General features: G+C 39.1%; 2 protein-coding genes and 1 long non-coding RNA gene across 3 annotated transcripts in view; 1 reads left to right on the top strand and 2 right to left on the bottom strand.

Moving 5' to 3' along the window:
- The first annotated feature begins 532 nt into the window (after nt 1-532).
- Nucleotides 533-10053, top strand: LOC310722194 (gamma-glutamyl hydrolase). Its single transcript, XM_083534566.1, has 9 exons — nt 533-852; nt 2452-2566; nt 2667-2717; nt 2820-2904; nt 3445-3583; nt 4406-4512; nt 4606-4696; nt 8435-8572; nt 9239-10053. The coding sequence occupies exons 1-9, from the start codon at nt 750-752 to the stop codon at nt 9358-9360; spliced, it is 951 nt and encodes a 316-aa protein (XP_083390692.1). The 5' UTR covers nt 533-749; the 3' UTR covers nt 9361-10053.
- LOC310722240 lies at nt 8029-8425 on the bottom strand. Its single transcript, XR_014532325.1, has 2 exons — nt 8271-8425; nt 8029-8202 (listed from the first exon to the last, which is right to left on the bottom strand). It is a non-coding gene; the product is annotated as an uncharacterized lncRNA (long non-coding RNA).
- Nucleotides 10054-11451: 1398 nt separating the features above from the next.
- The window catches only part of podxl2 (podocalyxin-like 2), a 39209-nt gene continuing 27252 nt past the window's right edge, over nt 11452-23408 (bottom strand). The window contains exons 5-8 of the mRNA XM_083534477.1: nt 21369-21525; nt 16008-16069; nt 15736-15915; nt 11452-14870 (exon numbers count right to left, since the gene is read on the bottom strand). Of these exons, the coding sequence (XP_083390603.1) occupies nt 14667-14870; nt 15736-15915; nt 16008-16069; nt 21369-21525 (603 nt within the window). The 3' untranslated portion in view covers nt 11452-14666. The remainder of the gene's footprint in view (nt 14871-15735; nt 15916-16007; nt 16070-21368; nt 21526-23408) is intronic.

The following is a 23408-nucleotide window of genomic DNA, read 5'->3' as shown; positions in this document are numbered from 1 at the left end:
TTGCATGAGGAAGTCAGGTGTGTCAGAGAAGTATGTGAGAGTGGTGCACAACATGGATGAGAACGGTGTGACTGCAGTGAAGAGTGCAGTAGGAACAACAGACTGGTTCAAGGTGAAGGTGGGATTGCATTAAGGATCGGCTTTGAGCCCTTTCCTGTTTTCAGTGGTGATGGACAGGTTGACAGACGAGGTCAGACAGGAGTCTCCGTGGACTATTATGTTTGAAGGGAATAAACTGTTGGGAATAACATTATACAATATCATGGAACAAATATTAGAATTTAGATTGTAAATGAGGGTCAGTGCTTCTGATAGTGTTTAGGCCAGCAGAGAAGTCTTTGCTGGCCCTGACCGCCCGCCACTGGCGATCCCTAATGGAAGAAGCCGAAAGAGGAAGGAGAAGAAGAAGAATGGTTAAAAATGGTTTTAAAAAAAATGGTTTGAGCACCTCTGATCTAGAGGATATGACAGGGAGTATCCGATCTGTCCAATCAGATGTGTGACTCTGCTTTATGTTCCCACTCCATGGACACACCTACAGTCTATGACGCTTAATGAAGGTGTGATTTGTTTGTGCTTCTTGAGAACACAGCAAAGCAGGATCCAATCCGGGATCCTGCAGCGCTGTCCTAGTAGATCTTGTACAACGCTACTGGGAATAGATCCCTCGGGTTATTCTTTATTTCGTTCTCCTCCATCTGTATTATTTTTGTTCGAGATATTCTGCTGGATCCTTCCTTCTGGGGTGAATGTGTCGTCTGGTCTTGGCGTGTGCGGTGTTCACCGCTTGGGTGTGCGGCTTCCTGGGACCTGCATCATGCGGTGTTTATTACAATGACCGACCTGTGATCGGTAAGGCGCAGCTGTTCCCTGCTCGTGTTTGTCATTGATGATATTTGAGATCCTTCCGCCTTTTGCTGATCTCTCCTTTATAATAATAACTATGCATAGTGCAGCTTCCGCCATTACAGTGGAAATGTACTCAACGGCTCAGAAAATAAACAGTCCCAATAATATTCTGATATATAGAAATATATATTTCCATCATTCTTTTCATTTGATATAAGAATAATAATGTCCACATTTCCTCACTTGGTGTCGATTTAAAGACTTACAGCTCTCTTCAATCGGTTCTGATAGATTTGTTTAAAAGAGCCGATTCGGTATCATCAGTAAAATCGATATATCGAATTTTCTGGAATCGTGGGAGTCGATATATCGCGGATAACGATTTTTTGTGTTTGGTGGGAAGGATGTTCTAAAGCATCTTTTGGATGATTTTTTTTGGAGCTGATTATGTGGTTACATATTGTCAGGTGTGTGTGTGTGTGTGTGTGTGTGTGTGTATAATGTTATAGTATTAGTGTTGTTTTTGGAATTGTGGTGCTCTGGGCAATGACGTGCTGGAAAATCGTTCGTCTTGGCAATGTTGTTGATGTTACTTTGGCATATGTCTTCTACATAAATGTCGTTTAAACCAAGTACATCTCTTCATGGCAGTGATATTCCTTAATTGTGTTTTGGACACCCTTTTAGCGTACATGATGGTTTTAATGTTGGGTCTGATTGGTGTGTATATAATTCTACAGGACGCTCTGGGAAAGTATTAATCTGATACTGAATATAAGCACTGAGGCTTTAATTCTGGTCTGATTTTGAAAAGAATTTAGAAAATGCAAAACCATAACCATGATCATCCAATCAAATTGGAGGAACATCATCACACAGCAAGACAATGGCCCAAAAACATGTTGAAAACTGAACAAAGGACTATTTGTTTGCGTTACCTTTGCTCACCGAAAAATTGGGTGGTCTTCCAAAAATAGGGCTATGTTTTAAGTCGTTGAACACCTCTAGATAGTTGGAATATATGACTTTAGTGCCTATAAGTTTGTTCCTAATAAGTTGATCCCTAATAACTGAGCCAGTGGTGAGAACTCCCTGAGATGGAATAAGGAAGTAACCTTGAGAAGAACCAGACTCAAAAACCCATCCTTATCTGGGTGTCACAAAATGTCCATTCACCCAAATGAGGATGAGTTCCCCTTTTGAGTCTGGTTCCTCTCAAGGTTTCTTCCTCATTACACCTAAGGGAGTTTTTCCTTGCCACAGTTGCCACGGCTGCTCATCAAGGATAAATGCACACCATTCACCTTAACTGTTGATTTCTGTAAAGCTGCTTTGAGACAATGTCTGTTGTGAAAAGCGCTATACCAATAAACTTGACTTGACTTGACTCCATTCATTATCAATGTTCCATCATTGTTGAGGTCTACTGTTCAGTGTTGGGTGCTTAAATGCATAAGCTTTTGTAGAAGACTGTTTTTATTAATTACAGTCCAAATCTGTCCTTAATTTTCTCTGGTGTAAAAAAGAAGAAGAGCAGGATGGCACATGTGCCAAATTGCTACCTGATATTTATTTTTCACTATTCATTTGATTATTTTATAGGTGTTTTAGCCCAGGAGAACTTGGAAAGTGATCATGATGCTAAAGGGTCCTCCTATATAGCTGCTTCTTATGTGAAGTTTTTGGAGTCGGCTGGTGCCAGGGTTGTGCCCATAAGGTAGGCTGAATATAAGTGACTGTGACTGAATGTTTTATTATATATGTTTTTCATCTTGTTACCTTTTTCAACCTTGTTCTCTCTCATGTTCCTTCCTCAGGATAAATGAGACCGAAGAGGAATATCGCAAACTTTTCTACTCGATAAATGGGTTAGGGTTTACTAAATATAGATCTACATACGGCTCACTGGCATTATTTTGCCTCCAAAAAAAAAAGTGTTCTAATTGAAAGTATTGTGTTCTTCATAACAGATTGTTGCTGCCAGGTGGTAATGTGGATATTGAGGCATCCCAGTTCACTAGAGTGGCCAAGATCTTCTATGAACTAGCACTCAAGGTTCGATACATTGTCAGAATGGAACATCAAGGATGGAGCTGAAGTCAAATTTGATCAACCTAGTTGCAAAACTCATTATGTGACCATCATTAAGTAGTTTGATGATTATAATTGAACAGTTTAGTAACAATATCTAAAATTCCAACTAACTATAGACTGAGTAATTCAGGTGAATTGTTTAATTAGAATCAGACTGGTTTACTAGCAAGGTGGGTAAACTTGTACTGAAAATTTCAAACTGGAGGCTAAGTATGCTAGCATGGCAACTATTTACTATATTGCAGACTACTGAGGTAAATTGTTCTCACTGCTAATACCCAATCAATAACGGTCAAGCTGTAAAACTAGGAGCCAATTCTGAGCCAAGCAGGCATGCTAGGTAAACTGCTGTGGTGTGGCGAATCGTTAATCAACTTAAGCTCTTTTCTTGATTAACCAGAAATATTGTCAATTAAGATTTTCACCATTTTGTGCTGATAGACTTGCTGTTTCATTGTAAAAAAAATTAACCCCATTTCCTGTTATTTGTGTTCTCCTTAGGCCAATGATGCTGCTGATTATTTTCCAATATGGGGAACTTGTCAGGGCTTCCAACAGCTGACCATTCTGACCAGCAACAAGAATCTGCTGACATTAACAGACACTAAATCCGTGGCCCTGCCGCTCATTTTTGGTCTAGGTTAAAGATTTAATTCAATTAATTTTTTATTTGTATAGCACTTTTAACAATGAACATTGTCTCAAAGCTGGGGTCCCTGGTGGTCTAGTGGTTAGGATGCGGCGCTCTCACCGCTGCGGCCCGGGTTCGATCCCCGGTCAGGAAACCAACCCCAGACACTCTTAGTGCCGGTCCCAAGCCCGGTTAAATGGGGAGGGTTGCGTTAGGAAGGGCATCCAGCGTAAAAACGTGCCAAATCAAACGTGGATGATCCGCTGTGGCGACCCCTAATGGGAGAAGCCGAAAGAAAGTTTTATTGTCTCAAAGCAGCTTTACACAGATAATGATCATATTGGAACAGAAAGTTCACTCAGAGACTGCAGCACGAGACCGTTAAGTGCTTCATGCGTCAGTAGTAGTATTTTATAATCAATGCGAGATTTAATTGAGAGCCAGTGTAGACTGATTAAAACAGGGGTGATGTGGTCATTTTCTCTAGATCTAGTAAGGACCCTTGCCACTGCATTCTGAACTAACTGAAGCTTATTTATGCACTTACTCCAACACCCAGACAGTAAAGCATTACAGTAGTTTAATCTCGATGTAACTATGCCTTTTATATCTCAAGTCTTTCTACTAAATTTGAACGTCAACTATGTCTAATTTACATTTTTTCTTGTTTTTATTTTTTGTATGATTCTGATCCACTTTGTTTCAGTGGATAGAAATGGAAATCTTTAAGTTTATTCACATCCATTCTTTAGAATTTTAATGCTTGGTTTATTAACAGGACATGAGGCAGAATGTAACTGTAGCTATATCTCTTTACTTTTTATCGAACAGGTGCACAGAACAGCAGGATGTTCAAAAACATCCCAAAGGACCTCCTTCACTCCCTTTCGTCTGAGAACATCACATCCAACTTCCACAGCTGGAGCTTGTCTATACAGGTAGCATTGAGATTGTATTTCGATACAAGCACAGTCAAGTTTATAAAGAGAACAGATCATCAATATCTCTTGAAATGTGCTTCCTGCCAACAGAATTTCACCCGCAATGCCAAAATCAAGCGATTCTACAAAATCCTAACCACAAATACAGACGGCAAGAAGGAATTCGTTTCCACCATGGAAGGTGAGAACGCCGGATGAAACCTGGGAACAGGACAGTTGTCCATGTTTGTTTAAAATCTATTCTAAGTTGATCGATCAGAAATTGTGTAAAGATTAATCAGTTTGAATGGGCAGAGCATTTTGTATATTTACAACATTACTGGGCCATATTTATTTCCCATGTACAATTATATTGGCCTTTTTTGGCCCCCACCAGCTACTAAGGATGGAATTACACTGTAAAAATTTGAAGGATTTTGCTGTCAAAGCAAAAACTATACATTTGAAATTGAGTTTGATGGTCAAATGCAGCTGGCAAAGATCTTTTGCCACTGCCCATAATTCTCGATTAAAATCTGACTGCTGTTACGTTCTAAAAGCCAATAATGTGACTGCATAGGATAAGATGAAAAACCCAGCCATTATGGATGCACAAGCCAGTGCACTCTTAGTGCCGGTCCCAAGCCCGGGTAAATGGGGAGGGTTGCGTTAGGAAGGGCATCCAGCGTAAAATGTGCCAAATTAAATATGCGGATCGCAAATGAGAATTTCATACCAGATCGGTCGAGGCCCGGGTTAACAACGACTGCCACAGGTATCGTTAGCCGACAGGGTTCCCGGTGGAAATTGGGCTACTGTTGGCCGAAGGAGGAGAAGGAGAGGAGGAAGACGTCTACAGAGACGGCAGGGAAAGGAGCAGTGTCGGAGAGTGGAGTACTATGACGGGTAAAGGGAGAGAGATAGCTGATATGATGGAGAGGAGAAAGGTAGATATGCTGTGTGTTCAGGAGACCAAGTGGAAAGGGAGTAAGGCCAGGAACATTGGAGATGGATTTAAACTGTTTTATCATGGTGTGGATGGAAAGATAAATGGTGTAGGGGTGATTCTGAAGGAAGAGTACAGTAAGAGTGTAGTGGAGGTGAAGAGAGTTTCTGATGATGGTGATGATCGTGAAGGTGGAAGTTGAAGGGATGATGATAAATGTCATCAGTGCCTATGCTCCACAAGTTGGCTGTGAGATGGAGGAGAAGGAAAGATTCTGGAGTGAATTAGATGAAGTGGTAGATGGTGTACCTAGGAAAGAGCGTTTGGTGATTGGGGCAGACTTTAATGGGCATGTAGGTGTAGGAAACAGGTGATGGGTAGGTATGGTTTTAAGGAGAGGAATGTGGAAGGGCAGATGGTGGTGGATTTTGCTAAAAGGATGGAAATGGCAGTGGTGAACACTTATTTTAAGTAGAAGGAGGATCATAGGGTGACGTATAAGAGTGGAGGAAGGTGCACACAGGTGGACTATGTGCTATGCAGGAGATGCAACCTAAAGGAGATTGGAGACTGTAAGGTGTTGGCAGGGGACAGTGTAGCTAGACAGCATCGGATGGTGGTCTGTAGGATGGTTTTGGAGGCGAAGAAGAGGAGGAGGAGAGTGAAGACTGAAAGAAGAATAAGATGGTGGAAACTGAAGGAGGAAGAGTGTAGTGTGAGGTTCAGGGAAGAGGTCAGACAGGGGCTTGGTGGTGGTGAAGAGGTGCCGGATGATTGGGCAACTACTGCAGGAGTGATGAGGGAGGCAGCTAGAAAAGTACTTGGTGTAACATCTGGAAATAGAAAGCAAGACAAGGAGACGTGGTGGTGGAATGAGGAAGTGCAGGAGAGCATTAGGGGAAAGAGGTTGGCAAAACAGAAGTGGGACAGACAGAGTGATGAGAAAAGTAGGCAGGAGTACAAGGAGATGCGGCAGTAGGTTAAGAGGGATGTGGTGAAAGCCAAGGAAAAGGCATATGAGGAGCTGTATGAGAGGTTGGACACTAAGGAAGTAGAAAAGGATTTGTACCGATTGGCCACAGCTGGGAAGGATGTACTGCAAGTTAGAGCAGTAAAGGATGGAGAGGGAAATGTGTTGACTAGTGAGGAGAGTGTGTTGAGAAGGTGGAGGGAGTATTTTGAGCAGCTGATGAATGAGGAAAATCAGAGAGAGAGAAGGTTGGAGGATGTGGAGTTGGTGAAGCAGGATGTAGATAGGATTAGTAAGGAGGAAGTGAGAGCAGCGATTAAGAGGATGAAGAATGGAAAGTCGGTTGGACCAGATGACATACCGGTAGAAGCGTGGAGATGTTTAGGAGAGATGGCAGTGGAGTTTTTGACCAGATTGTTTAACAGGATTTTGGAAGGTGAGAAGATGCCTGAGGAATGAAGAAGAAGTGTGCTGGTACCGATCTTTAAGCATAAAGGAGATGTGCAGTCTTGCAGTAACTACAGGGGAATTAAGTTGATCAGTCACACCATGAAGTTATGGGAAAGAGTAGTGGAAGCCAGGGAGCAGGTTGAGAAGAGCCTGGAGAGGTGGAGATATGCGCTGGAGAGAAGGGGAATGAAAGTCAGTAGGAGTAAGACAGAGTACATGTGTGTGAATGAGAGGGAGGGCAGTGGAGTGATGCGGTTGCAGGGAGAAGAGCTGGAGAAGGTGGAGGAATTCAGGTACCTGGGGTCAACAGTGCAAAGTAATGGAGAGTGTGTTAGAGAAGTGAAGAAAAGAGTGCAGGCAGGGTGGAGTGGGTGGAGAAGAGTGACAGGAGTGATTTGTGATAGTAGGGTATCTGCAAAAATGAAAGGGAAAGTTTATAGGTCTGTGGTGAGACCTGCGATGTTGTATGGATTAGAGACAGTGGCATTGAGTAAAAGACAGGAGGTGGAGCTGGAGGTAGCAGAGCTGAAGATGTTGAGGTTTTCGTTGGGAGTGACGAGGATGGACAAGATTAGAAATGAGTTTATTAGAGGGACAGCGCATGTAGGATGTTTTGGTGACAAGGTGAGGGAGGCGAGATTGAGATGGTTTGGACATGTGCAGAGAAGGGACATGAATTATATTGGTAGAAAAATGCTGAAGATGGAGCCACCAGGTAGGAGGAAAAGAGGAAGGCCAAGGAGAAGGTTCATGGATGTGGTGAGGGAAGACATGCAGGTATTTGGTGTAAAAGAGGCAGATGTAGAGGACAGGGTGGTATGGAGACAGATGATCCGCTGTGGCGACCCCTAATGGGAGCAGCCGAAAGAAGAAGAAGAAGATAGGATAAGATGAAAAATCATCAGCTCCATCTAAAATGACTTCCATCACTTTACGTGACTCCTTTTTCTGCACAAGCTCTCTAATATATCACACTTATTGTTAATAAAAAAAAAAATAGTTATATTCTTTTAATGGCAAGTCTATTAACAAAACCTGAAATGTTAGAAACCCAAATCGATTGGATTAAGTAAATGATATAAAAAACTCATTTATTCCCATTTCTCCCACCTAAGCAATGTTAAAAGTAAACCATAATTATTTATGCAAAATAAGAATAAGAATAAAAAAATAATGAATCATTTGCACATCATGAGAAACTGCAAGAATTTGTTTATATAATTTTTCTGTTCCAGTGGAGGTAAAAATGTATAATCCAGTAGCTACCTTTAGTTTAGTGTGCAATAAATTGTGCAGAAAAATGATCATAAATATAATAAATATTCAAGTTATATATTTTTATCTTTTCCACATGATTTGGATTTGTTGGATGTTGCCAATTGTATGGGGGGAAAAAATTCACTGTTTCACTGCTACTATTTAGGGCAGGACTTGGAAACACAATTTAAAAAAAAAACAATACAAATTGAGACAAAATAGAGATTATTCTTGAGAAAAGATTTCACAAATGTATGCTAAATACTGAAGCAGTGGACACACAACTGTCTGCTTGCATCATTTACATGTTTCCGCAGCCTACCGATACCCGTTTTATGCTGTCCAGTGGCACCCTGAGAAAAGCCCATTCGAGTGGATAGACAAGCCAGGCATGGTCCACGCCATCTCAGCCATTAGAGCCTCCTTCTACACTGCAAGCTTCTTTGTCTCTGAAGGTTTGTTGCATTTGTTTTTATTAAAAGGTTTTTTTTTTTATCAATTTCATGCTTTTAACCATTAGAACTTGTCCTTTTAGAATAATGGAATAAATTGCTCAGAATTGCTCAGAATTAGTTTCTATTCAATAATATTTAACAACAATTTTATTAATATTATTACTATTACTATTATTATTATTATTATTATTATTATTATTATTATTATTTGACTAACCCTGGCCACTCCTGGATTTAGGTTTTTATTGTATTATACACAATTATAAAAACCTCCATAATCCTGTCCACAGTCAGTTTTTACTTAAGATTGATTGATTGATTGATTTGATTATTGAATGAATAAAATTATAGATGGAATAATTAACAGATGAATGAATGGATGAATGAACGAATCACAAGTATGTCATATAGTTTCATGCAAGAACCCAGTACACTCCTTCATGTTCATGAAGAAATGTTTAGCTTTCTAATTTCTCTTACCATATAATAAACTCTTACCATACACACAGTCCTCTAGGATTATCGGGGGGGGGGGGGGGGGGGGGGTGCAATAGTTTCACAAGTGCTTTCACCATCTTTACTGTATTGTGATTTGATCGTAAAATCTTATTTAAAAACAAAAACAAAGATCTGCTGTTTGACCAGTTATTTTTCCTCTAATTGCAGCTATGAAAAGCCAGCACCGATTTCCTACACAGGCCGACGAGGAGAAGGCGCTTATTTACAACTACATTCCTGTTTTTAAAGGCGTGAACAGCATCTTCATTCAGAACTACTATTTTGATTAGACCCGAGTTGATATTTACTACGGAAGTCGTAAGAGGCCATGCGTTATACTTTTTTTTTTTCCCTTTTTCTTTTCTCGTGATCACGACTAAATTTGTTGTGATCTTGACATAAACATTGTTTCCTGAATCTTTCGCAGCCTTTAGAACAAGCTCTAATGCCGAATACACAGAAAAGTACTGATCACAAGGAAACAATGTTTATGTCGATCATGAGACGTTTAAGTAGTGATCGCAAGAAGAATACATTATAACGCAAGACCTCTTCGGATTTGCTTAATTTCCTTTCTTTTCTGTCTGTGTTTTATTGTCGGACCAGCAGCATGTTCACTGTAGTAAGTTGCAAATAAGCGAGTTTTTTTTTTTTTTTTTTTTTACAGAATCTCACAATCTACCATGCCTGAATGTTTTTAGGGATCTCTCGTGCACATTTTTTGCTTCTTGCTCGTTTTAACGAATTCGAGCAGGTAATTGTTGCATGCTTTAAGACGCTCTTTGTATGTACTGCAGCAGTCCGATGTGAGTAGATTAGTGACACTGTGTTAGAGCTGAGGTTGTTCAGCCTGTAGGTTCCTCTGATTAAGACAATCTTATAAGAAATCTTGCTCGTATTCTTGGCTCTACTCATTTAATCAGCAGGTTACATTGTTACACCACAATGCAGAATAAACAGAAGCAGGAAAACTTTAAAAAGCATGTCCTGTGTCATTCGATTTTTTAAGTATTATAGACTGATTAATGCAAACCTCTTATTAGTAGCAACATATGACCATGGATATAATCCAATGATTACAGTAGTGCAGTCTGTTTTATTATTTGTGCACACACTTTTTGTTTGAACATACAAGGTGGTATCATAATTTCGAGACTAGCACACCACAGATCCAGTCGCTTTCTCCGTATGTCCTCCCTCAGATGCCTTAAAACATAGGGGTAGAACTCGTTATTGGTGGTTCGGCCCTAGGGGATGCATTCTCGATGCAAAATGCCACGAATGTCCAAAAAGACGATTAACGTGCACTCGGTCAAGATGCTGACCTGCCTTGCCTTTTTGGTTTGTGAAGATGAGGATTGTTTCTTCATCTCAGAGTCATACCCTTACACCCTAATTTCGTCACTATTAACGATCCTCAACATGAAGGACGGGTCATCCACAACACGCTGACGAAGTTTTCAGCAGACTTTGACGTGTTGTTCCGTCTGCTCCTGGGTCAGCAGCCTGGGGACACAGGAAGATTTCCTGGACTGTTGTGTAGGACATTCCGACAATAGCAGCAATTTTGTGGATTGATCTTCGACAGTCATCCTACATTTTCCTAGGTTCAGCGTCTTGAAGGTCTTCCTGATCTCTTGTCCTTATACAGTGATGTTGTTCTGCTCTGGAAGCGCATGTGCCATTTAAAACACCTCAAACGACTAATTGCAACATCGCCATAAACTTGCCGATTGATGTCAGATGTCTCTGTGGCAGACTTGCCCGATTACACCCAGGATTTCACATTGTACATGATGAAATCATAGATGTGGTAAAGCACGTGGTCAGAATAGCAGCAGTCGCAAAGCTCCAGATGTACACAGGATGTCTGTTGGCACACTGACTTGGTCGGTGCTCCCTGTGACTGTGCATGCAGCCTCGTGATGCCATCTGTTGGTATGCTACAAAACTAGTCTCGAAACTATATGATACCACACGATACCATCGTTTTCACTACGAAGTGCTTTTCTTCTGCTAGTGGAAAAAACAAATGGCCACTGTATGTTGAATATGTTAAGTCCATATAATGCTCATATTTCTCTCATATATATATTATTAAATAAATAAATATATATATATATATATATATATATATATATATATATATATATATATATATATATATATATAAAAAAGCTTTTTTACAGTGTCAATCCTTTAGTTGAGTGCAACCTACTTTACACACTGCCATGCACAAAACATTGCACCAGAATAGTAGGTGTATTTAATTATTTGTCCACAGGGTGGCGGTGTTGTATACAAAATTAAAAACATGTCTGACAAACTATTATCCCCAACTAACCCCTTCCTCCAACAAATCACCATTCTTAAACACAAGATTGGTTTCTGTGAACATTTATTGTCTTGCATTTCAAAAACGGTCAAACCTAAACTTACAATAAATAACAATGAGTTCAGAGTTTGTCTGTACAAACGGTCAATACAAAGCGGTTAAGAGGATCTCCATACAAAGCATTCAAGATAAACATCAAAATGAAAAAAAAAAAAACAAAGTGCACTTGCAAACAAAGCTGTACGGTTACAGTAGTAGAGTACCAAAAAAACCCTATGCTTACTCTATGATTATCAAGATCAAGCCTGTTCTAGATCTCTGATGTGATCAGTCAGCTTTTTTTTATTGTTATTATTACAATACAGGTAATAGCGTACAGAATATGGATATAATGAACTATCCAAGACATCTAGCTTTGCAATAACCACGGTTTGGATTGTTTTAATACTGCCAACGTCTGATATGTGCTTCGGATATATTACTATAACGGCATAATATCATGCACATTAAATCAGTACATTACAAACAAACTGTCAACTGTCATATAGATAAAGCAGGTGGTTTAGTAAAACAGGAACAATCAATATAGTGTAACATCACAACTGTAGTAACTAGTAAATAAAGATCAGTTACAGATAGCTTAACACGGAAATATTGATTACCATGTGACGTTTAACGTGTGGAGCCATATGTACAAACGAAATGATTTCACCAAAAATATACTTTTTCTATTAGGCAGAATTTGTACAGCTCTACGTTGTCTAATGAAGCTTTACTTACTATTGTATTCATTTCCTCATGTAGCCGAATAGGACTTGCACCCCAAATCTTACTGGAATCTATTCAATGATGTGGTTTTAGAAGATAGTATGACTTACTGTCAAGTGCGTCTGTCAGACATATGCTATCAGAGCTAAGCATTTTCACTCTTGTTCAAGGATTTCATGTTTAGTTCACAATTCATAGAATTAACATCTGATTATTTGTACACAAAAAAACCTCAAGGCAGCTGATTTTGGACTCGATGCTGTGACAGAATGGAGCTGATTACCATCCAGCCAAGACTTCATGAAACCAGCAACAGTCAAATGATTACAAGGAGCAAAACTGACTGGATCTGAGCTCCAATTGCTACTTGATCAAAAACTTTTACCCATAATATCAGAGATTTCCATGACGTGTAATCATCCTTCACTGAGATGATGTCGTCACGACTGTAGTACGCATGAACGAGGTGGATAATCGATTGATCATCTCCCCCAAAAAACATACACGGTTTAGAACAGTTGACAGGACTACAAGTTTTTGGGTTCAAATGAATGATTCTTTAACAACATTGTGTAAACCCAGTCGGTCTTTACAGATTTAAAACACTTAAAACATTTAAAGAAATAATGAATACACTGGAGTATCTGTCTTAAAGCATATATGTGGAATAGCTGCCCCACTTCATTCTTATTATGCCAACAATGAAACGTTAGAGAACACTGCATTCCTCTGCCTCAACAGCTTCATCGTTTTATTAGATTTTCGGTTGCCATCTAATATTATGACAAGTCATCACTTGTTTCTCTAATCTACTAGACAAATATCACCATGTGGCTAAACAGTTGTACAGGCAGCCATTTTGGACAAATAGAGCCTGTTAGCTGTGTGTGGTATCAATCCTCATCCTTGAACCTGCTAACAAACATCTGAAGGCCAAATTGTTACACAAGTTCTGCTTTTCACACAATATTAATTTTCATTCGAAATGTCATTTAATGTACGTTTTATGGAAATAAAGTTTTGGGCGAAAAAAGTTCTGTCCATCCAATTTAAAGCTACTTCCAACATTGAGACAAGCTTTTGTTAATCATCAATTTTATTTGAATGTATCCATGTCTTGAAAACACACTGTGGTAAAAATACTACATGCTGTAATGAATATTTCCATAATCAGGACATCGTAACCGATCTTTATTGTGCCCTGATTGTTACGCTGTAATTAGAGCTATGTGAAAGAAAGTGTGAGAAATAATACCAGTATGATCTGTTATGCTGAAGTGACTGCACTGTAAACCACAGGGAACGGTTTTCACTTTATATAGACCAGCAGTCATTAAAGTTCAACTCAGATTTTCTTCAACGTAATACCTGCCCACTGCATTTGTACCTGCATTAAATACCACAGAAAATACATTTCTTTTGTACAGTAATCAAGAGCAGTCGCTGAATCCCATTTTAGAACCATTGATACAATGTTCTCCCTGTGTACTGGAGGATTTCCTAAATGTATTCCAGTTTCCTCCCACCTAAAGGGATGTCTGTAGGTGGATCGGCTACCCTGAATCACACGGGTTTCTAGTAAACAGTTTTTTTCTTTCTTTCGTTCTTTCATAATGCAAAACGTGGTAATTAAATACACACAGCTGTATTAGACATTATGTCAAAAATGACTGGGGTATTTATTTAAAGGTTGCAAAAATGCACCAAACGCCGGCATCCACTCCTTATTCGTAAATGTTTGCTCTACCTCCATTTTGCCATTAAGATGAAAAGAAACACTCAAACAAAAAAAAGAAATGTTTAAGTGCGTGTTTTAAATCTAAGCCCTGTGCAGTACATCTTTTTACAGTAAATATGAGTGAGACCACTCTGTAAATGAGTGGCAACTACGAGAACCTTAACTATAACACTGAAAACAAAGAACACTGAAAAACATCTCATTTGTAGAGAGGCCATTCCAACAAGCGATTAAAGAGCCAGGTTCAAGGCCAGCTGGCTGCAACTTTACCATGTTAAAACACACTGCGCTAACGTACTGCTTGGAAAGAATTGCACTAGATGCATTCATACGAAAAGAAAACGGGATATGCGTGTACTGTAAAGCAAGTTGAGATACATTATTATGCATTAAAGATCCTACAGAATACTGCTATCCTGTGGAGTTCGGACAGTGCAAGACTTACCTAATCTGGCAGGTTTTTCCATACATGTTTCTAGAAGCTTTGCACCCTGGAACGGTCCTCTATTAGTACGGCTAACTTTTTTCTAACGAGGCCTCTTTGCGCTTGCACTGTTAATCAACCCACAGCACTCTGATTGAACATGAACGTGCTTTCGCTGGTGCAGATAAATAAAAGACCGTACAAGCCAAAGACAATTACTTTAAATATTCAACAGGTAGTTGGAAAAAAAAAAAGCTGTGGTATTCTGTGCCCTGATGGAATACCTTACTTTTCTAACAATTTTTCCGCTTGCACTTTGATCCGCTCCTTATTAGAGGTGAGTATCCTCCTCCTGATTGTCTTCCTCGTCCTTGCCTGACTTGTTCGGCATGCCCTGCCAAGCTCCAGTGCCTGCTGGCACGCCATTGGTGCTGTGCTTTTTCTCCTGTGGCTCCGGTTGGCCGTCACTCGTCACGTCCAGCGTGGGGTTGTCATGGCAGCCGTTCTCCACAAAATGCAGCTCCTCGCCACGTGACTTGTGACAACACAAAAAATAAACATGCAGCCTGTTACATAAATAAGATATTATGTGAAAAGCTTGTACACTGAAGATGTGGCCCCTGTGCCTATTAAGTCTCAGTAAATAAGACACAACATTTGTTAGCAATAAAGGAGGTGTGTAATCTATGTCTATATTTGTCTTAGTGAAAGGGGCATAGCATTTGTGCCTTGCAGTACCAGCATCTGTGATTATCTATTTTTTCGCCAACAAAAAAAGCTGTAACTTCTGAGATTGTAAGTGGCTGTAGGGAGGCACAGACTCTTTCTCCCGGTCAGTACCGTTGAATTAAAGAATGTGTGGCCTCTGTGACTCGGTTTTAGTAGAGTAGGTGCGGCCTATGTACATATCTGTCCTAGTGAAAGGGACACGGCCTCTGTGTCTGTTTATCCCTGTGAAGGAGGTTTAAACTCTTTGCCTGTCAGTTTCATTAAAGTGGGTGTGGCCTATGTCCTAATCAGTCAAAGTGAAATGGTCATGATCACTCTATCTATCTATCTATCTATCTATCTATCTATCTATCTATCTATCTATCTATCTATCTATCTATCTATCTATCTATCACGCTGAAGATGATTGGCCTCTGTGTCTGTCAGTACTAATGGAGGATTAATGGACTTTGAGGCATTGTACAGTTAGTATATATATTTATTTTAATATTTTCCATAATATCGTGCAGTTCATACATTCACCATTTATTGTTTGAATCATATGAATCTTGAAATAAAAAAATTAAAAAAATAAAAAACTGGTTGTATATTATTGTGGACAACATTACAGCTGTAGGTTAGCTAGAAGATTCCAGAATGTCTGATTAGGACGGTTATGAGCAACCACTTACCATGCTCTTCATTTTAGGAAGGCGGCGCTGCCAGCAGATGTAGATGAGCCCAGATGCAATGATGATAACACACACCGAGCCAATGATCACTAGCACGATAAACAGTTTGCCGTAATCGCTGCGTGTCTGGCTGGGCCTGGAGTGACATGGGCTCACGCTGGAGAAGTTCTGAATGCCAATCTGAAATGCAAATTCTATTAATTGCCAGGATGTAATCACAGAAAGCCATTATGTAGGAGAACAATCAGCAGATACAGGGTGGATGCTTATACCTCGTTTAATCCTCTCCTTACTTCTCCCAGCATTGACAGCACCTCTTTAGTAACAATGACACCTAATGGGAGGAAATGAAGAATTCGATATTATAGTGTTACTGATATAAGTAATCACTTTGTATTCAAATTATTTCAATTTGCACTCTTTTATATAAATATATTATATGCTATAGAGACAAAGGCAAATTTTTTTTTAAACCATCCATTCTCAAGGGACAATAATATAGAAATAGAATTTGGTAGGTGTATACAAGCTACACATTGTCTACTCTAAAGTATTTCCAATTTTTATTTCTATTAAATTGTCCCTTTAGAAGATATAATATAATGGTTACTTAAATGTTAGGGGTGTACTAACTTTTGTGAGATATACACAGTATATATATATATATATATATATATATATATATATATATATATATACAGTGAGGAAAATAAGTATTTGAACACCCTGCTATTTTGCAAGTTCTCCCACTTAGAAATCATGGAGGGGTCTGAAATTGTCATCGTAGGTGCATGTCCACTGTGAAAAATCCAGAAATCACAATATATGATTTTTAAACTATTTATTTGTATGATACAGCTGCAAATAAGTATTTGAACACCTGTCTATCAGCTAGAATTCTGACCCTCAAAGACCTGTTAGTCTGCCTTTAAAATGTCCACCTCCACTACATTTATTATCCTAAATTAGATGCACCTGTTTGAGGTTGTTAGCTGCATAAAGACACCTGTCCACCCCATAAAATCAGTAAGAATCCAACTACTAACATGGCCAAGACCAAAGAGCTGTCCAAAGACACTAGAGACAAAATTGTACACCTCCACAAGGCTGGAAAGGGCAACGGGGAAATTGGCAAGCAGCTTGGTGAAAAAAAGGTCCACTGTTGGAGCAATCATTAGAAAATGGAAGAAGCTAAACATGACTGTCAATCTCCCTCGGACTGGGGCTCCATGCAAGATCTCACCTCGTGGGGTCTCAATGATCCTAAGGAAGGTGAGAAATCAGCCCAGAACTACACGGGAGGAGCTGGTCAATGACCTGAAAAGAGCTGGGACCACCGTTTCCAAGGTTACTGTTGGTCGTCATGGTTTAAAATCATGCATGACACGGAAGGTTCCCCTGCTTAAACCAGCACATGTCCAGGCACGTCTTAAGTTTGCCAATGACCATTTGGATGATCCAGAGGAGTCATGGGAGAAAGTCATGTGGTCAGATGAGACCAAAATAGAACTTTTGGGTCATAATTCCACTAAACGTGTTTGGAGGAAGAATAATGATGAGTACCACCCCAAGAACACCATCCCTATTGTGAAGCATGGGGGTGGTAGCATCATGCTTTGGGGGTGTTTTTCTGCACATGGGACAGGGCAACTGCACTGTATTATGGAGAGGATGACCGGGGCCATGTATTGCAAGATTTTGGGGAACAACCTCCTTCCCTCAGTTAGAACATTGAAGAGGGGTCGAGGCTGGGTCTTCCAACGTGACAATGACCCGAAGCACACAGCCCGGATAACCAAGGAGTGGCTCTGTAAGAAGCATATCAAGGTTCTGGCGTGGCCTAGCCAGTCTCCAGACCTAAACCCAATAGAGAATCTTTGGAGGGAGCTCAAACTCCGTGTTTCTCAGCGACAGGCCAGAAACCTGACTGATCTAGAGAAGATCTGTGTGGAGGAGTGGGCCAAAATCCCTCCTGCAGTGTGTGCAAACCTGGTGAAAAACGACAGGAAATGTTTGACCTCTGTAATTGCAAACAAAGGCTACTGTACCAAATATTAACATTGACTTTCTCAGGTGTTCAAATACTTATTTGCAGCTGTATCATACAAATAAATAGTTAAAAAATCATACATTGTGATTTCTAGATTTTTTTTTTTAGATTATGTCTCTCACAGTGGACATGCACCTACGATGACAATTTCAGACCCCTCCATGATTTCTAAGTGGGAGAACTTGCAAAATAGCAGGGTGTTCAAATACTTATTTTTTCTCACTGTATATATATTTTTTTTTTTTTTATTTTTTTTTTATTATTATTATTTTTAATATAAAGGGGAAAATAACAACAAATGTCAGACTAAGAAACATTTATAAGAAATAAACCAAAAAAATAAAAATATTCAGTATCTCACAAAAGTGAGTACACCCCTAAAATGTAAGTGTTATGTATGGTATATTCTTAGGTCATTTCATAGGTTTTTGATGGGCTTTAGGTCTGGGCTCTGGCTGGGCCATTTCAGGACTTTGATTATCCTTTTCTGAAGCCATGTCTTTGTTGATTTTGATGTGTGCTTTGGTTTATTGTCATGCTGAAATGTGAAATTCCTCTTTACTTTTAGCTTTTTAAACAGAGGCCAAAGGGTTTTGTGTCAAAATGTATTGCCATTTGAGCTATTCATTGTCGCATCTATTTTGACAAGTGCACTTGGCCCAGCTGAAGAGAAGCAGCGCCAAAGCATTATTAACACCATCAATGCTTCACTTTTGGTATAGTGCTCCTCGGATGATGCTTTGTAATAGCTTTGCACAAACATACCTTTTAGAATTATGGCCAAAAAGTTCAATCTTTGTCTCGTCAGACCATAAAATATTTTCCCACATGAATCTTTTGGCTTAATTACTACAATCTACGAGAATTAAACTTTAATTTTTGAGCCACATTCAAAAATTTAGTAAAACCCTTGATATGAAGTTCATGCCCAAAACAGCTTTATATGCATCTTGCAGAATTAGCAAAATGTTAATAAAAAAGGATCTCGTAAAAATTGCATTTTGGTCTTTTGTTGTGGTGCCCTAGATTAGCTATTTTACATCTTCATGAGTCCTTGAGACACAATAATATAGTGCATCTGGAAATTATTCACAGTGCTTTCCACATTTTATGTTCCAAAATTGATCAAATTCATTATTTTCCTCAAATTCTACAAACAATACCCTCTAATGACAATGTGAAAGAAGTTTGTTTTAAAAAAAATAAAAAAAATAAATCACAGGAACAATCACATTGTACGTACGTATTCATAGCCTTTGCCATGACACTCAAAATTGAGCTCAGATGCATCCCATTTCCACTGATCATCCTTGAGATGTTTCTACAACTCGATTGGAGTCCACCTGTGGTAAATTCAGTTGATTGGAAATCATTTTGAAAGGCACACACCTGTCTATAGAAGGTCCCACAGTTAACAGAGCATGTCAGAGCAAAAACCAAGCCATAAATGCCTGTAGACCTCCGAGACAGAATTGTATCGAGGCACAGCTCTAGGGAAGAGTACAGAAAAATGTCTGTAGCATTAGCCTTAATCACAGTGGCCTCCATTATCCCTTAATGGAGGAATTTGGGAACCACTATGACTCTTCCTAGAGCAGGTCGCCTGGCCAAACTGAGTGATCGGAGAGAAGAGTCTTAGTCAGGGAGGTGACCAAGATCCCATATATGTTTTTTAGTGGCAAGAACTGAAAGACTAGTCAGGATCGAGGGAAAGATGAATGCAGCATTGTACAGTAACATCCTTGATGAAAACCTCAGGAGGAGGTATTGCTCAGTACTGAGCAATAAAAGACAGAATACTTGTGTACATGTGATTTTTTAAAATAAAATTGCACAGATTTCAAACTCACTTCTTTCACGTTGTCATTATGGGGTATTGTTTGTGAATTTTGACTAAAATAATGAATTCAATCCATTTTGGAATAAATAATCAATTGCAAAATAATCCACTTTTGCACTGTAAGCGAATTTACACAAATTAACCAGTTCAGATGTTTACATATGCTTGGCTCTATGCTTGATCGACAGCTGTTGTCATGCTTTGTGATATATATGTTTATTAAGCCCTTATTTGTCCTGAGCAGTTAAACTGCCTGCTTTTCTTGAGAACAAAAATGTGGTTTTCCAGCATCTTTGGCACGTGACCCCTTTCCAGTTAGGGCCATGTGATTTTGGGATCCATCCTTTTAGACTGAGGACAACCGAGGGACTCGTACACTATTACAAACTCAGTGATTTTTAAAAAGGCAACATGATGCATTAATAGTCAGGGGATATAAACTTTTTAAATGGTTAGTTTTCATTGCCTTCCAGAAGCTAAATATTGGGCTGTTTTTACCAAAAAGCAAAATAATAATTTGCTAAATAAAGACAAATACACTCTCCATTTTTTTATTAACATTTTGCAGCTTATGCAAGGTGCACATAAATTTATGACCTCTACTGTAAGCCTGTGATGTGACCACTTAATTAAATAGATCTGTTACACTCCACCCACTGCTCCACATTAACACCATAATCTATGCCTGTTATGCTTCTGAGCAACCAAAAGTTACTGGTAAACACATCTTACAGCATTGGGGGAAGAATTGTTTATTGGGATGTTATTAATAATGAATTAAAGCATTTATTTAACCCGAAAGCAACATGCTAACTTGAAGGTGTGCGATACAGTGATTATATCAGGGCTAAGCGGGTTTTATGCCTAAGGACCCAATTGCCTGTTATAAAATCACCGTCATGTTTGCCCACGAGTGGCTTATTGTGTTAAATCCTGCGTAATTGCATTCCTGGATTTGTTAAAGGAACTGTGGTTTATTAAAGAAAGCAGAAAAAGAACGCAGGCATTCGTGATTGAATAGGACACGGCAAGTCAATTTATCAGCCCCAAGCTCTTTTTACACATGGAGATAAAATGTCTATGATCATCTTCCACACAATCAGATTAGCATGATTAAAGATGCATTAGGAAAGAACGAATATTGTTTTTCTAGTGCATAAAAATAGAGCATGATGTGCAATGACGGAGTGCAGAGACTGAATTGTAATGATTACACTGTACTGTAAGTAATTAATAATGATCACGATTATTAAAAAAAACATTTCCACAGTAGTACTGCACAAAGAAATGTCACTGCTTCAAATGTTCGAGTATTGCATCTACTACTATAATGTGTTAAAGTATTCTTGTTCAAAAAACACTGTAAGGTAAAAGAAATTTCCACTCTGAAAGATTTGCATGTGTTCGTATTGAAATATTTGTGAATTGCTTTAGAGATTTTTTTAATGCTGTATGGTCATTATCCTATTTTAGCCAACTATCGAAGTGAAGTTAGCAAGCATTTATTGATAAGTGTAGGTAGGTTTGTTATTGTTTGGTAAAAGATTGCAGTAGTATAAAGAGAATAAATGGTATTGATTTATAGCTGTCTTGATATAATTTCAAGTATGCATAATACTGCATATACAAGCACGGGTTGTGCTTAGACAAGATAATAAAGATAAACAGTAGGTATGGATATACATATAATGTGGATTGATGATTGTTTAACATCTGTGCTGATCCAATGAAAAGATGTGTTACCCTGTTCATTGGTAATTTTCATGAAAAGCTGGTGTTCCTGTTTGGTGGGTTTGCTGAGTGAGATGAGCCACGAGCCCTGGGGAGTGTTCATCTTCCTGGAGAATGTGCTCTCCAGCATCTCCAGCAGCCTGTCACCACTCTCCTCACGAAACTTTTCCTGTTACGTGCACATGGACACACACACAAACACACGTACATGGTACATTAAACCAGCTATCAAACTGACAAAGAGTTCGTTCCTGTGTTTTTCAACAGAACCCCATGAAAAAGACGTTTGCGTTTACATTTACGTTTGCGGCATTCAGCAGACGTCCTTATCCAGAGCGACGTATAAAAGTGCTTGGAGTTTCTAGCAATAAATAAATCTACACTGGTACGCCAGATTACAAACTTAATATAAATATAACTCTTGAATTCTACGAAGCAAACTTGGAAAGTGCTAATTTAAGTGTTTCAGGAAGAGGTAGGTCTTCAACCGTCGCTTGAAAATAGCCAAGGACTCCGCTGCATGGACATCTAGGGGAAGTTCATTCCACCACCTCGGTGCCAGAACAGAGAAGAGCCTTAAAGTATCCTTACCTCCCATTCATTTACACTGATAATTGTTCCTAGCCTTTTTAATAATTAAATTTATCCAAATATTTTATATATAATATTATACATGGACCAAATTATTAAATTTTTTATTTAAATTATTTAATTTAAAAATGTTTTATCTAAAATAAAAATGGAAGAAAAGAGTAGAAAGGCAGCATGTCTGCTTTTTTTAGTAATATTATTTGAGCACTTGAAAATCACAGGAATGTCAGAACATGAATGTAAACACAATATATGAATGAATGTTTGTGGACACCTGAGCACAAGATTGTGTGTGTTTTTGAACGTCCCATTTCACCAGTTTTAAGTGTGTGTTGGTGGAGATTTGTGGTGCCACAAACACACTCTTCAGCCACAAGGTTGTACAGTCAGGTACTTATGTAGGGTGAGAAGGCCAATGTTTCAATTCATCCCAAAGGTGTACAATAGGCTTGAGGTCAGAGCTCTCCGGCAGGCCACTCAAGATCTTCCACAACAACCCTTGAAGCTTGCTTTGTACACAAGGGCACTGTAATGTCTCATTTGAGAAGAAATTCATACCTGGAGCTAGATCAGAGATTCTTCTGTGCAGTTGCTTGATGTACAAATAGATATGTGAAAGAAACCTTAATTTTAATACATAATCTCCTTTATTGGGGGAGTGGTGGCTCCAGCGGTTAAGGCGCTGGGTTTGCCGATCGGAAGGTCTGGGGTTCGAGCCCCGGTATCGCCAAGCTGCCACTCTTGGGCCCTTGAGCAAGGCCCTTAACCCTCTACGCTCCGGGGGTCCCTTACGAGGGAAATATCAAGGTCCGTGACGTCGGAGTGACGTGGGGCCGCCTTCCCGTGGGCTCACCACCTGCAGGAGGGACCGTAAGGGACGGTGCTGTGAGGATTGGGCAGCAGGCGGGGGCCTGCTTAGACTGCTGCCCCCGTGAACCGAATTACGGATAAGCGGGAGAAAATGAATCTCCTTTATTTTGTTTTGATCATTTATTTTGCAAAGTAATATTAATTTTCCTCTAATCGTTTTTCTTCCTCTAAACTAATAGATTTTTTTTCACCTTTTTAAATTTGAAAAGTTACTGATATGTTCAATCATATTTAACGTAACAGTGTACATCCTATTTTAGTCTTTTTCATTAACCTGAAATACTGCACTAGTGTAGGAGTTGAATAACAAAATGGACAAAGTTCTCTGTCCATCTACCCCCGCCAGTTACTCAACAACACTGAGTGACTCAGATTCGGTGAAACAACAGAAAGAAACAAACAATGTGCTTAAAAATAGGCTACATTTAAATGCATATTACTTTAAAAGCTTCAGGGGAAATAATAAGGGGAAAAAAAGATCAGTGAAAACCTATAGTCATGTCTATTTGTCAATAGTGGGTGGTAGCAAAGTATTTTTACATTGTTACTGTAGTTAAGAACATTTTTCAAGTAACTTCTACTCCATTACAT

The sequence above is a fragment of the Silurus aristotelis genome, assembly GCF_946808225.1.
Source record: "Silurus aristotelis genome assembly, chromosome: 28".
Lineage (NCBI taxonomy): Eukaryota > Metazoa > Chordata > Actinopteri > Siluriformes > Siluridae > Silurus > Silurus aristotelis.
The sequence above is the reverse complement of the archived record's forward strand: the minus strand, read 5'-3'. Positions and strand labels throughout refer to the sequence as shown.

What these genes read in the sequence shown, in the direction of transcription:
- LOC310722194 (XM_083534566.1), top strand. Translation starts at nt 750, where the DNA reads ATGTGTCGTCTGGTCTTGGCGTGTGCGGTGTTCACCGCTTGGGTGTGC. An exon ending in GCCAGGGTTGTGCCCATAAG is followed by an intron (nt 2,567 to 2,666) that starts GTAGGCTGAATA and finishes TTCCTTCCTCAG; the next exon opens with GATAAATGAGACCGAAGAGG. An exon ending in GCCGCTCATTTTTGGTCTAG is followed by an intron (nt 3,584 to 4,405) that starts GTTAAAGATTTA and finishes TTTATCGAACAG; the next exon opens with GTGCACAGAACAGCAGGATG.